Genomic DNA, 14463 nt, shown 5'->3' with positions numbered 1-14463 from the left:
GAGTCCCCAGTACCCCGTGTACTCTACAAAATAAATTAAATTGCTATTTTTTTTTTCAGTTTTACCTTTTTCTTTAAAATTTGCTTTCATTTACTTTTTCCTTTATTTTTTTATTATTATTATTATTTTTTTTTTACTTTTTTAATTTTCCCTTATTGCTCCAATATTATCATACTGATGAAGTATGGTAGGCTGTATAGTAACCAAGTTATTGTCACACACTGTCTCTGTTGCTACTTCTACAAGGCCAGAGAGACATCAGTCAGAGAGAATAACCACAAGAAGACAGCGTGAGCCATCCCGAACAGATAATAAAGGTTTCATTACAGTTGTGTTCAATTTTTTTTTCATAAGAAGAGCTGAGAAGGAGACAGACAGTAAAACCTGGCCACCTACAGAGCAGGAAAAACAACCCGGAAAAAAGTAAGCATTTTATATTTCTGTAAAGCTAGGATAAGTTGAAATATAACTTTTTCAAGGTTTGTGACATAGAATAAAGTAAGTGAAGAGACTTTCAGCGGTGTGTAAGTGCTGCCTTTGCCTCTACAGTCTCTTGTCAAGTGAGAGCCGTCTTCGTTTTTAGCTAATGTTAGCTAGCACATATTAGCAAACATTTGCTAACATTAACCACAAACTTTTCTTAACCTTAACCATGACAGCTAACCATGATGATGAACTTCTCCTTACCTTAGCCATGGCGACTAACAGTTTCCAAACATTAACCACGACCTTTTACTAACCTTAACCAAGTCGTTCCTGTGGCTAGTTAAAAGGAAAGTAGCTAATGAGCTAATGTTAGCTAGTAGTTCTCACCGGCCAGGGTTGCCAGATCTGTGAGACAAAAGCAGCCAAACAGCATCTCAAAACCAGCCCAAAACCCGCCCAACCGGGTATAAAAACGGCCCAAAAATTAGCCCAATACCAGAACTCAAAATATGCCTATAAAAATCCATATATGTTGCTTTTAAAGTCCAACAGCACTGCTATAATTGCAAAGTGCACTATAATATCTATAAAATAACATCATAAACATTAAAGGCAATTTCCCAGGCAAAGGCAATTGAAAATCATTTCAGCTCACCTGTTAAACTGCTGGCTGTCTCCAACATAAAAAAGAACGGGAAAAAACTCCATGAACTTGAACTATTTACAGCACTGTCCAGTTTCTTTTTAGACATGTTGAGATCCCTCGCCCTGGTCCCTGTCATACAGAACTGTATTGAACAAGGCCACAGTTATGCTACAGGTCTGCCCAAGCCCAACCCGCGGACAAAATTTGTTACCCGCGGCAACACTTAAAAAGTAGCCCAATTTGGCGGAAAAAACGCGGACTTGGCAACCCTGTCACCGGCTAGAAGTTAAAATGTTGATATGCAATATATTTGGCTTGATAAATGCTTATTTCAATGGATTTGTTTGTTACCAGAAACAGAAAATGACAACATTTTATTCTGGCTACTGGATTGACCATTTAAGGGGGCACCGAAGACAAAATACATGTCCTTTTTCTCTGACCAAAATATGATACAGATATGGAGGCATTTTTAAAGAAATTTCAAATCATCCACCAGTTGTTGTGCCTCCTTTCCAATGTAGAAACAACCCAAAATTGTTTAGTGGTGATCCTCCTCCTCTCTCTCCCAGGTAACCCAGGTATCCCTCATCCATCCTCTGCCTCCAGAGCGTTGTGTTAGTCTAACGGATGACAGGTTTTTTCCTTTCACTAAATAGAGGCAGGAGGGAGGGATTTTATTAACCCTTCATTATTGTGATTCATCCTAATTTTGTGCTTTTATAAATAGATAAAAATGTTATTTTTTCACATGATATTGTGCTTGTTTGGTGTGTACGTGCACGTGAGTGGGTGTGTGTGTACATCTGTGGGTGTTGGCAAGCAGCTGGAAGGCAGTATGTGTAATCATGCTTATGTGTATGTGTATGTGAGTGTGTGTTATCACCACCGTGGTGATGTGTTGCTACCTGTGCCTATTTATACCTTTTTCCAGACACATGGCGACAGAGCCGAGGCCTGGATGCACCTCTTAACAAATGATAATACTGGAATGATAGAGGAGACAGAAAACAAACTGGACGGAGAAGCGGAGGCATAGTTCAAGGCAGTGTGTGTGTGTGTGTGTGTGTATTAGACAAGTGATAATAATGTGACAACAGATAAAGAGACAACTGGTGATGACAGAGTAGAGAGAGAGAACAACAGAAAAAAGAGACAGTGTTTGCAGCTTTGTCCGTGTGGATTCATACCTGTGTGTTTGCCTGTGTGTGGAGGGGAGCAGTTGTCTGTAACATGTTTGATGGGAGGTTAAGCGAGGGTCACATTGCTTCGTGTCAATGGCATGACGCATATAGCTAGAACTCAACTAGCTGGGGAACAGATGGAGAGGGAGAGTGTGGTATTTCTTTCAGTAACGCTCAGATATCTGCCTCGGTTGTGATGGAGAGGAAGGATTGTTTCGTTTACGGACAGCGCGTGAGAAAGTTGTCATGTCGATGCCACCGCTGCTGTCATGCTTACTGAAATGTCACCTTTTCCATGGCAACACATCATCTCATCTGTGCTAATGAGCATTTCCATGACAACATTATCAGGCATTTTACCACATTCATCTTTAAAGCAGCCTTTGACTGTGCCAGTAAAATGAGCCCGGGCTGGTGTAACAGATTATTATTCCTGTCACATGGGGACCCACCAGCAGCGGGCTGGAGGCCCATTTGATCTCCTGACCCATAGTTTAAGAAAAGGGAGATTTGAGTGGTACAGTTTAAGTATTACAGGTTACAAACTGATCAAATTGAAGTTGCTGAAAATGTGGAAGTTCTGTTGTAGGTACAGAGCTGATTCATAAGTTAAGATATTACATTCTGCTTTAAGTACAGGGAAGATCAGCGAGACAAAGACCAGAATCACACAGCAGAGCAAAGTGTTGCCAATAACACAGTGCATCTTGAGGATACAGATATTTGTTTCTGTGGCTACAGTTTAACCTCATGAAAATCCTAAACTGCAATATAGGCCTAATGCATACAAAAAAGTGGAAGCCACAATTTGTATGAGTTATTTTGGTTGTTGTGTGCCTGCTGCTGTCTAACCATTCCCTCATGCTCCCTCCTGACTGGACAGGTCCTGTGGATAGACGACCATGTACAGATATAACTGACCGGAATGATTTGCACCTGTGAAAATTACCATTATTATATTACACTGCATATATTGCCTGTGTCTCTTTGTTTGTATGCAATCTTTCTATGAAGTCCCAACACTGAAAAGTCATGTTTTAATAACTAGAGGTTAATCTTTCTCCACAGCAAGTGTCATTCTGCAAAAAACCTCATCTTAACTGCTCCTTCAGTCTTATACTGAGCCTCAAAATCTTTTTCGTAAAACGAATGAAAAAAAAAAAAGTCTCACTGGGATGTTATTATCCCACATTACAGAATTTCCTTGTGTCATTTTCTTGATACGAGAGGACTAAAAAGTAACTGAAAATGCACCTGATTATCTCATCCCACAGGAGATTTTTGTACTTGTTTCAAGAATAACAAGATTTTAACACTGACCACTGAAATACTTCTTTACCCCTTGCTTCTATGCATTTTTCATATTTCTCTCTAGTTCTCTCTGCTTGGATAAATGTAAAGGAACAGATCTTTCCTCCAAAGGGTTGAAAATCAGGTCCAGCTAACTACACATGGGAAGTTAAACATTAGTTTCTGGGTGGTTCAATTGATTCCTAATGTTGTAAAATCCTGCCTCATTATCTTCACTTGGAATGAGTTAACTTGGTATGTCCAACTTGTTATTGTTTCACTTTAGCTGCCATAGTTTAACCTCAACTTCCCCACGTATTGATAAGTTTGGTGTGTTATATTGATCCAATATCAGCTAAAGGTCATCTTGAGAACACACACCTCACAATGTAGGTTATCAGTGGACACACACACACATGTGCAGTGGTATTTGGTGTGTTTGTCCCTAAACAGCAGGGCTAAAGGGCTGGGACGAGGTTGAAGTGAAATCCAATCATTCAGTACATGACGCATTTTACTGTGATGTTACAAGTTTCTGTGGTTTTTAGGTAGCAGGTGAATAACCTCATTACACTGTAGCTTCCTGTGATCTAAAACATTTGACATTTACAGCACTAGGAGGGTCGTATCTGAAAATACTCCCATGTAGGGCATTGTTTCTTTTGTGGGTTTGGCCCAAACTGAGGTGTAGGTCAGTTTCTGCTGAGTGCCAACATGCACCTGTTTGAATGCTGTCACACCACTGACAGGACATCATTAGTTGTAATAACCTCCACAGGTTTGGGGTAGTTGGTTCCCACTGCACCTTCTAGTGGCTCAGAAGGCTGTCATCATCTATTCCTATCTTCTGTCGCTCTTAACCCCTCAAACGTTAGCTTTAACCACTTTCATTAGCTTCCATTACCTCAGCTTTTGTAAGCTACTTTTTTAAGGTTTCTTGTCATGGTTAAAGTTAGGAAAGGTCATGGTTGAGGTTGAGGAACTTAACCCTATAAAGCCATTTGTATCATATATGATACACATTTTCAATTCCGTTTTTTGTTTTCGGTTTAATCAATACTTGACCAAAATACTGTTGTATACCTTTGAACACTTCCCCTGTTCACCCTGGACCATACCATTGGCACTTCAAGTACATATCATATATCATACACCAGAAAGGTTGTGTAATAACATATTTTTTGATTTTTCTTTATATATATATATATATATATATATTGTTATAGGACTAAATAAAGGGTTCAATTTCAAAAAATTGGAATTTTCTGCCAATTCTTTCATAGTTCAGGCGTTATAGGGTTAATGTAGCTAAAAACGAACACAACTCTTGCTTGAGTCGAGACTTGATCTCAAGTATCTAGAAAAAAGGTCTGTGCGATTGACCCATCCACCAACTCAACCTACTCCTCTCTGACTTCATTGATGTTTCCTACATCACAGTAGGTCTGGCTCCAGTCTGTCTTGATCAGTCCCATTTGACTGATTATGACAGACTGATAATTGGAATAGATGATAACAGCCTTCTGACTCACTAGAAGATGCAGTAGGGGCCTACTAACCCATACTCTGTTATTATGAAATAGACCAGACTGCAGTGTTGGCTAATGGTTCCTGAAGGAGGGTCTGAAGGAAAGGGTGAACTCCTGGGTATGTCCTATTCTTTTTCTCATTTATGAGTCAATAAACTTGCCCTACACCACATGACCCAATGTATGCACATCATTATAACTCTTCCTATCCAGTCATAATGTCGAATCCTCTCAGACAGTGAGCTGAGGTGCTGTTAAACAGCTGAGTCAACACATTGCTCCATATCACCTCTGTTGTCTCAACCAAAAGACCAGAGACAATTCTCTCCTGCTGATTACCCTCTGTGTGTGTGTGTGTGTGTGTGTGTGTGTGTGTGTGTGTGTGTGCGTGCGTGTGTTTGTGTATATGTGCGTATGTGTGTGCTCAAAAGGAAATATGTCTGTTAGAAAATCTGTGTATGCATCTTTGTGTCCTATCTGTGTACTTCTTGCATATTGTGTATGTGTGTGTATCGTATGTGTGTGTGTGTGTGTGTGTGTGTGTGTGTGTGTGTGTGTGTGCCCCTTGCTGGCTGTCCATGCTGCTCTAACAGGTGTCACAACACTCAGCCAAAGGACCTTTAAAAAGAACAATAAAGTCCAACATCAAACATTTTCCATGAAAAATGGAAAATTCGTTTCTTGAACTCACCACATTTGAGTGTTTACACTTGAGTAAAATGAGCCTATAACCAGTGAATCAAGAAACACACTCACAGAGAGGTGCAATGTTTAAGAAAATACTTTTTAATAGATACAGTGCAATATGGATTTTACATCAAAACCCCCGGCCTTTGAGCATATATATATATATATATATATATATATATATATACATATATTGCACTCCAATCCATATTTTACTATTCTTTATATTAAATCACATTACAACAAGTGCAGGAGTGACAAAGACCAGTTTCAGGGGGCAGCACTGTATTCTTGGGTGGAGTAGCTATATTTTGCTTTGTTGTTGTGGCCAAACCTGGTCAAAGTCCAGACTGTGATGGATGCAGCGACTCTGTCTGCTGCAGCAGAAACTGCAACAGCTGGAGTCTGGAGTTAGGGCGTCTCTCTCATTGCTGAGAAGTTGTTTTCACATGGTGTCACTTGAATACAATATTAATGACATTTCTTATTGTAGTCAGAAGGTCAGCAGTTCATTAACTCCTCAAACTCCAGTTTTCCCTTAAATTTCAGCTTCAGTACAGAAAAAATATGCTTTTCTTCTATATTATACAATGTCACATACATATTCATGGAGCTGGTCTCACACAAATATGTGAAATGAACTTTCTTCAGAACACATTACATCTCACAAAAATGGGTAAAAAATAAACAAACAAAACAAAACAAAACAAAACAAAACAAAACAAAACAAAACAAAACAAAACAAAAAAACGGGCGCCACAAAAATGGTTTAAAATTGTGCCAGTACCATTGAAACAATAGCAATGCAAAGTCAGTTAGGATTCTTATTTGTATTGGACACACATAAATTACTGATTACTTAGAGGATATGTAATTTACATGTTATCATGCAATTTTAACCAATTGCACGGCATCACCGTACTTACCGTACTGTGTTATTAGGAAAGTTATTTTTATCTCTCATGTTGGAGGATATTCTGTATCTGCGGGTTGCAACTCTTCACTGAAGCCACGTCATGTTTACGCAATATGAAATATTCAAACCTAACATGCCAATATTGTTTTATAGCCGATGTAATACATATATTGCATCAAATAAAAATATCTAGATATCTTGTGCATGACTTTATTGTGCATCATTTTATTTCTTTTTAATTCAGCAGCACATATTTGGCATCTTTGGAGATTTTTGGATCTCCACTAGAATTTAAAATAAAGTTGTGGGGGGTTTGAGTGAAGCTTGGCCAAGCAGCTGTGACAAACCCTCCGATGGGAGATGAAATGGTTAAATCCTATGTATTGTAAATGAGAAAGGTTTTAGGTAATTATGTCTGCCCTCTTATTACAAAAGACAGATCAGTAACAATTTGATAATCCTGAGCTAGTGCTTTAAAATTCAAATCAGATTTCTACAGGTGTCCACTCTTATTTTATACTACAAAAGGCATATTGGCATCAGGTTCTCTGTAATGCTAAGTCATGTTTCATTAAAGGGATTGTTCTAAGGAAAAACTTTTAAAAACTCAAAGTGTGAAAGATGGTGCCTGTTAGATTCCCCCACCCATGTGCATGTGAAAAATACTTAATCACAAATAAAAACAAAAACAAACAGTCTAAAAACTAGCATTTGAGGGTACAACAGGCAGGGTTAAGAGTGCTTTATACACATTTTTTTCATATGCTTGTTTTCGACAGGACATGTTTTGTCTCTGAGGTTACAGCGGCTGACTGGCTCGTCGCAGTGCTTCCCTTCAGTGGACAAACAGTGGAAGTGCACTGACTGGATGGACTGCAGGCCTCGTTGGGGCCTGTATCTGTGAGTGTACTTTGTTTGTGTACAGTTTTTAAAAGTTGTATTTAACAGTAGACAAATAAGAAAAATAAGGGCTGAAACTGTTAAACTATTGGCTGGAGAATTTCTTCCTAATTAGGAGACTGCAATTCTACACCCCAAATCCCTGATTTTTAAAACTAAATACAGTCCAGCATTTAGGTAAAATAGATTTTAGAGGCATTTAAAAATAGTGCAAGGAAAGCCACTGAATGGATTCACATGGGAACTTGATATGTTTTCCAAAGCATTATAAAATCAAAATGTCTCAGCTTTACATCAGTTTTCGTCCTTTGTTATTATTGTGATGTCATCATTTTCTGATTCATCTCCTCCTGTAAGCAAATGAAAGTTGTACCATGCATCAGTTTTCTATTTTTGATATTCAGTTTATTACAGTTTTACACCCAAATCCCACTGTGCAATTCTTGGTCATAGATGGCCTCTTGAATGTGCAAATCTTAAATATAGTCTGAACTGTAAAGATAAGCTCATTTAAGGAATTCTAAAAAAAAAGCTCACAAAGGCAGACAAGTAACTGAATATGTTTCAAAATGTAAAAGCGGTACTTACTGAAGCACCTCTGGAGTGTCTCAGATCTCTGCAGCATGGTGTACGACAGACCAAACACCAACAGAGCACCAAAGAAACCTCCAATGGCACAACCAATGATGATGGCAAGGCTGGCGCCATTATCTGGGAGTGGAGGAGACAGGGCAGAGGAGAGAAGGAGAGAAGTGAAGGACACACAGAGGAAAGATGGCAAGAAAATGAGAGAGACAAAAAATATCAATGAGCATGCTTTCTTCAAAGAATATATAAAAGATCTATTCACCCTTAAAAAAACACTTCAAGGTGCAGTATGAAAAATTGAGGGTTGATTACAGACAGTTTAGAATCCAACCCTGACTCCTAGAAATTACATTCCCATACAACCAAACTGCATTCTTCAGTACATTTTGGGGGAAATGTATTTTGTTGAAGATTATGTTGTTTTTGTTGCAGAATCAGAAATGCTTTATTGATCCCCGAGGATCAAGCGGCTGCTCAAACTTGTGTGAGAAAAATACATACAAGCATTAGTGAAATTATAAGAAACAGAAAGGGGGAAAATGAATATGTGCATTAGAAAGTTGTTTTAAAAAATGTGCATTATGTAAAAATATGTGCATTGATCTTATAGTAATATTACAATATATGCAGAAATAAGAATTCGAATCAACATATTTTGTATATCCTGTCATGTGGCATTTTAGCCATTTTTTTTTTCTTTTTTACCTTTAGCCACCGAAACCACTTGGTTAAAGTTATGTGACTGAGTTATGTTAAGGCATGAACACCACTTGGTTAAGGTTAGGGAAAAGTTAGGTTTAGACATAAAAACCACATTGTCACAGTTAATATAATGTAAAGTATGTGACATTTGCAACAACAACACCATTGTCACTTCATGCTGCTTGAACTCAGGTGTCCTGGGTGAAAATTGGCTCTTAGAATCATCTGACAGAAACGCAGAATAAACACTGGACTTATCAGTGAATCAGGCCATCAAGTCAGTTGTCAGTTCATCTGCAGTGTCCATACATCAATGAAGTTTTACATGCTTACAAAACATTTACTAATATAATTACTTCTTTAATACACTTTCATCTACGTGATTATTTGGATACTGCAGAGCCAAAAAGAGTGGCTGCACAGGTCTGTAATGTGTGAGACAATTCTGTTTGCCAGGCTCAGATTGTTTTGGTAGACAGGGGCAAACTGGAATGACCTGCTTGTGTCAGCAAGATTGTAATCGAGTAAAACAGAAACGAAAGCAGTCTCTTGAACGCGACTGTTGTATGTGAGGAATGTACGGGTTACTTTCACTAAGAAAATTGTTTAGATTCATCTGATATACCACCGACTACGAGCGAACTTGAAGTGTTATGTAATAATGTAAATATTCAACAATACTTAACTTACATATGAAATATGTTATTAAATATGAAGCAGAGGAAGGAGATAGAAGAGCGTTCACCATAAACATGGAGGAAGGCGGCGGGTGCATCCGGATGGTTCTGCTGCTGACACTCAACTCGTGTGGAGTCGTCAGAGTAGGAGGTTCCCCTCATGGTCCACACGGCCTGTAACTCCTCTCTCTTCACCTGACAGCTGCCATACAGAGCCTGGAAAGAGGCAGTCGAATGAATGAATGAATGAATGAAACAGTGAAGACAGGGGAAGTCAGATTTTGTACATTTGTCTGTCATGTTTCACAGATGAAGATTAATCCTAGTGGTAACGCTGCATCATCCAAATATTCAAGCTAAAGCATTTATATCCACCACCACCACTCTGGACTGGTGATCCTAGACAAAATTAAATTCAGATGTTGTCATTCATTGCTGCTTGTCATTCAAATTTGACACTTATTCTGGGTTTTTTGGACAGTTGAGTCTGAAGATCTCACTTCAATGCAGTTTTACTGAGAGTACTTTTAAATACAGGCCTGATATCGATGTGCTGCAGGCTCCTGCTCGACTATAGTGGTCAATTGGGCAATTGTAAATAGCTTTGAAAAAGTAAGAAAATGTCACCTTTCTGAAGCTCAGTGTATACTCTTATTGATCTCAGAAGCTTGTCTTAAAAAAGGACTTAGTTGCCAGAGAGTTATGACAAAGCTGCCAAAGCACCAGAATCATGAACTTCACTCAGCCAACAAGGAACCATGTACACTTATCTGTACAAGTAAAATCATTCAATCTGTGAGGTATGCAAGGACAATGGATCTTTCAAGTCTGGTGAGATCATCTTCTAGCTTCCCTAGAAAATGTTGTTCATTCAACCAGCTGCATATGACAACAAAATGGCTTGTGTGGGTGAGTGGAAGACAGGACAAAGCTGTCGAAATGAATGAGAGAGGGATAAAAAAGGGAAGTAAAGTGCAATTCAGGAACGGCAGAGAGAGACAGAGAGAGAGAGAGAACAACAACGCCCTAGGTTTAAGGTCAAAGGTCACTGTCTCACCTGAGGGATGTCATTCACTGGCTCTCCAGGACAGGTGAGGCTGTGGTTGCCATGACTTCCATGGAGGGTGAATGTGACTTTGGAGGCAGGTGACACGCCACAGCGAAACACTGCAGGCTCCCCGACCGCCACCGTGATGTTCGCTGGGAGTGTTTTGTAACTGAGTTCTGCAGGGTTCAGTGGGGAGGTGCTGGTGTTGCTCTGGGCTGAATCCGTGATGGGTGTTGTGACATTGTGGTGTGTGCGTGTGTGAGAGAGAGAGTCAGGGAGGGAGGGTGGAGGGACCAAGATTCTGGTCAAATAATAACTAAAACATACATTCACAGACAATCACAAGCACCATTATCAACCAGTCTTACTGCTGCTATTAAATCACTTTGAGTTGAAAAGCAGTCATTTTGTTTTTCCTGAAAACATTTTAAAAAATCTGCCTGTTGGATGAGATATTCCCACTTGTTTCCAAGGATAATCAACACTCCTCCAGAATTTTTTGACACCTGAGTCAAGCGTCAGGCGTCAAAGAAACACAGAGGAGGAATTGGAACACATTTTAATTAATTATTGTCACAAGAAACATGTAATGCTCGTTTTCTGGGGCGTGATCTCTCAAATCAGATCTCAAAAATCAAACTGACAACCATGAATGCACTCAGACAGAAACCACATGGAATTTAATCTTTTCCTTCTTCAGACACATGGGAAAGCTCAGACAGAGACAAACAGGTAAATCTAGCCTAAATGTTGTGCAGTTTATATCACTGTTCTTCTGTCTACACATTCTACAGGATACTGATAAACAGCTGAGCCTCTCTTACATGCTATACCAAAAGCAAACAAACAAACAAACAAAAAAACCCATCCTTGCTGTGTAGATCCAACGCAGTCTCATTCCCAGGACATCAAATACCGACCCTTTGTCATGTCCCTTTCACATCTGATACTGCTGTCCGGATGAGACGCACCAGGCGTTGTCACGATTATCACGTGTCAGTGTCACATGTTTAATCTTAGGCATAAATACAGCTGGGTTAATGTTAGGGAAAGGTTAGGGTTAGGCAACAAAACCACCTGGTTAAGGTTAGGTTTTAGGCGCTGAAGTGGACACTGAGCACCAACAAATGATTTTGGTAGAAATGTGAATCAAACTTTGGTCTGGCGTTAGAAGGTCCCTACATCCACCAACGATCTAAACCATTCTTTACACCGAGTCACCCTCCCCCGTGTCTTATACTGATGCTAAAGGGTGTCTTTGGCTTCTAATGTTTGCCTTTGGTATCGGTATCAGCTGCAGAAGGGCATGATAAAGCGTCGATATTTGACGCCGTGGGAATGACAATGGGCTGATGGGTTATGTAAGCAGACTATCTGAGAACTGAGCATTCACTTGCTTTCCTCATACTCACCTCAGGCAAAATAATTCCACTCTGATGATAAACATTTGAATATTCTAATGACTGGCAGTCAGTGTTTCCCCCAGACTTTATTTTTTTCTTTTCGTTGCTAGAATGGAAACACCTCTGAAAGACACAACTCTGAGAGCTCAATGCACTGCAACTTAAGAACACACATGCAAATAGACAAGACACAAGCAAATTAAGGAAACATGTTCACAAAACAGAAACACACAGAAATGCGCTTTTGACAGAAGAAGACTAATGATAATAGGCCGACATAAGGTTGCAGTATTTAATTTTCTACATACTGCATGTGTCTGTATTGCATTTGTGTTGACTGAATTTGCAGAACATTGGTGTGCATGTGTTGTCAAGTTGATGAAGAGGTTTTCTTAATTTGCTTATGTTTTGTGTGTTTGCATGTGTTTTCTTAAGCTGCTGCGCGTTGAGCTCTCAGGGTCACCATATACTACAGTGGGGTACAGAAAACTACTCTGCTCAATGTAAACCGTTCTAGAAAGCTCTGCAGCCACTCTGGCCATTTTCAGGGTGAGGAGTTGTCCTCATTCCTATTCAGGCAACATGACCGGCACTGGAGTTTCATGAAACTCCAAGAACTACAGATCACATTTTGATGCACAGTACAGATACAGAAGTATTGGTGGCGAAAGTAACACAATGATTTTGGGGCTCCATTTCTTTCTTGATGTAATCTAATTAGAGGTGGGAAATATCAAGAATGTGTATAATAGATTGTACAGAATCTAACCCAAAGTAGTGACTTTTTTTGTAACATGACTCCTTTACTTGGGTCAGTGTTGCATTGATGTTTGTATTTTGGGATGCCTTGTATTTAAAGTGAGTGCACACTGACGCAAATTCCTTTCACACTGTGCATACACCAAAAAAACAAGCCTCTTAAATCTTGCAATCTGTTACCTGTAGCAGACGCGTTGAGCTGGAACAGAGCCAACATCAGCACGCAGAGGTCGGACACTTTCCTTTTCATGATCTTCCCTCGACTCTTCTTCCCCTTCTCTGCCATCCCTCGCTCTCTCTTATTCCATAGGGTGTCCTGTAAACTGATAAAGAGTCATGAGTCATGATAAGTCATTAAATGTCCTACATTCATTGGTCAGACTGAAATACTGAAATTACATCCAAAGAGTGTTTGAAATGGGAAAGCACAGCACACTATTTTCAGTTTTTGAGAATGGATGTTTGAAAGTAATGTAGGCATGTGTCTTACTCCCACTGTGAACTCGGAGCATTTAAAGCCTCAAGTTTTTGTCTGCCTCATAAAATCCTGCATCATGAGCACGTTTGCTCTGGGGAAGTATCTTTTTAAACATATGCCTTATAAGTCATTACCAATATTGTTTATTATAGATGTGTAGTATAGTTTCATACTTTAAGTTGTTTAAAATGAAAACAATTTTTCAAATGATGCCCATTCAAGCAGAGGAGTATTTAATCACCTTTTTCCTCCTTTGCTGAATGTATTTTCTTTACCAATCAAATTGGCGCGTCTGAGTTTACCAAATAAGAGCACTGCAATTCTTTCCCTTCTCAAACCGTCTGGTGTATTAACAAGTAAGCAGATGAAATAAAGTGAAGTGAAACTTGAAAACAGACTTAAACTGTCATCATGCAGAACTAGGAAGCTGTGCATACTGACCACAAAATGAAGTAGAATTCCCCAGCTGGTCTGCAGGAAGCTTCCTTATTTGAAGATGATACAGTGACACTCCTTTCAAGATGAACCTTTTAACTCCAAGAGCTTCTCCATGCAGGCGTCTAATAGTGAAGTAGGAACCAGTGAAGAAGCTGTTACTGTCCCCACAGCCTGAGACAACACTGACTCTCTCTGCTTTTTTTTCCCTCTCTCTCTTTCTGTCTCTTTCTTCCTGCCTCAAGCCAAGTAGGACTTTAAAAAAAAAAAGAAAAAACAGAGGAACGGGAGCATCTTCCTGATTTACAGGAAAGATGCCTGAGAAGGGGAATATTTGTGAACAGGTTGAGCAGGTCCAGTCTGAGCCAATAATAGCACCAGTAAACAAGTCAACTAATCATGCAGTGCGCATTTAAAAAAAACTCTCATCTTTCCTTTTCCTCCCCTGCCTTTTGCTCATCCCTTGTTCTTTCTTGGAAAATTTAACTTGCAAATAATTCCACCCAGTATTACTTTCCTTGCTGTTACAGCTTAAGCTCAGCTTGACTTGCTGCCATCAAAGCAGTGAGAGTGTCACATTTTTTATTGTGTAGACACTGATTATTTACTATTGTTCCACCACTAGAGCTGGGATTTTTTTTTTTTTTTTTTTTTTTTTTTTCAGAAAGTTAAGATTTTTCAATTTTCACCCATCAGTGGAATGGACTGGAAATAATCATTTGATTACAACATGCTTCTTTTGTTCAAGACTGTGTCTCTGACTGAAGCGCAATACTACATGCTAGATAACTTAAC

The 14463-nt window shown here is 39.3% G+C and overlaps 1 protein-coding gene across 2 annotated transcripts; it reads right to left on the bottom strand.

Moving 5' to 3' along the window:
- Positions 1–7764: 7764 nt before the first annotated feature.
- On the bottom strand, positions 7765–13868 carry LOC115373301 (uncharacterized). 2 transcript variants are annotated; one of them, XM_030071618.1, is made up of 6 exons: positions 13675–13868; positions 12936–13078; positions 10603–10808; positions 9614–9761; positions 8167–8289; positions 7765–7928 (listed from the first exon to the last, which is right to left on the bottom strand). In XM_030071618.1, the coding sequence occupies exons 2-6, from the start codon at positions 13039–13041 to the stop codon at positions 7873–7875; spliced, it is 639 nt and encodes a 212-aa protein (XP_029927478.1). In that variant the 5' UTR covers positions 13042–13078; positions 13675–13868; the 3' UTR covers positions 7765–7872. The 2 variants fall into 2 exon arrangements, with proteins under 2 accessions (XP_029927478.1, XP_029927479.1); XM_030071619.1 differs by having other exon boundaries at positions 12936–13071.
- Between the last annotated feature and the right edge of the window lie 595 nt (positions 13869–14463).

The sequence above is a fragment of the Myripristis murdjan genome, chromosome 16 (genome assembly GCF_902150065.1).
Source record: "Myripristis murdjan chromosome 16, fMyrMur1.1, whole genome shotgun sequence".
Lineage (NCBI taxonomy): Eukaryota > Metazoa > Chordata > Actinopteri > Holocentriformes > Holocentridae > Myripristis > Myripristis murdjan.
Note: the sequence above shows the minus strand (reverse complement) of the source record. Positions and strands in the feature narration are given on the sequence as shown.

Excerpts from the sequence above, each read along its gene's own strand:
- LOC115373301 (XM_030071618.1), bottom strand. The coding sequence starts at position 13,041 with ATGGCAGAGAAGGGGAAGAAGAGTCGAGGGAAGATCATGAAAAGGAAA. Across the intron at positions 10,809-12,935 it reads GCTCAACGCGTCTGCTACAG|CCCAGAGCAACACCAGCACC; the intron begins GTAACAGATTGC and ends TCACGGATTCAG. Across the intron at positions 9,762-10,602 it reads CAGTGAATGACATCCCTCAG|GCTCTGTATGGCAGCTGTCA; the intron begins GTGAGACAGTGA and ends GCCTCTTTCCAG.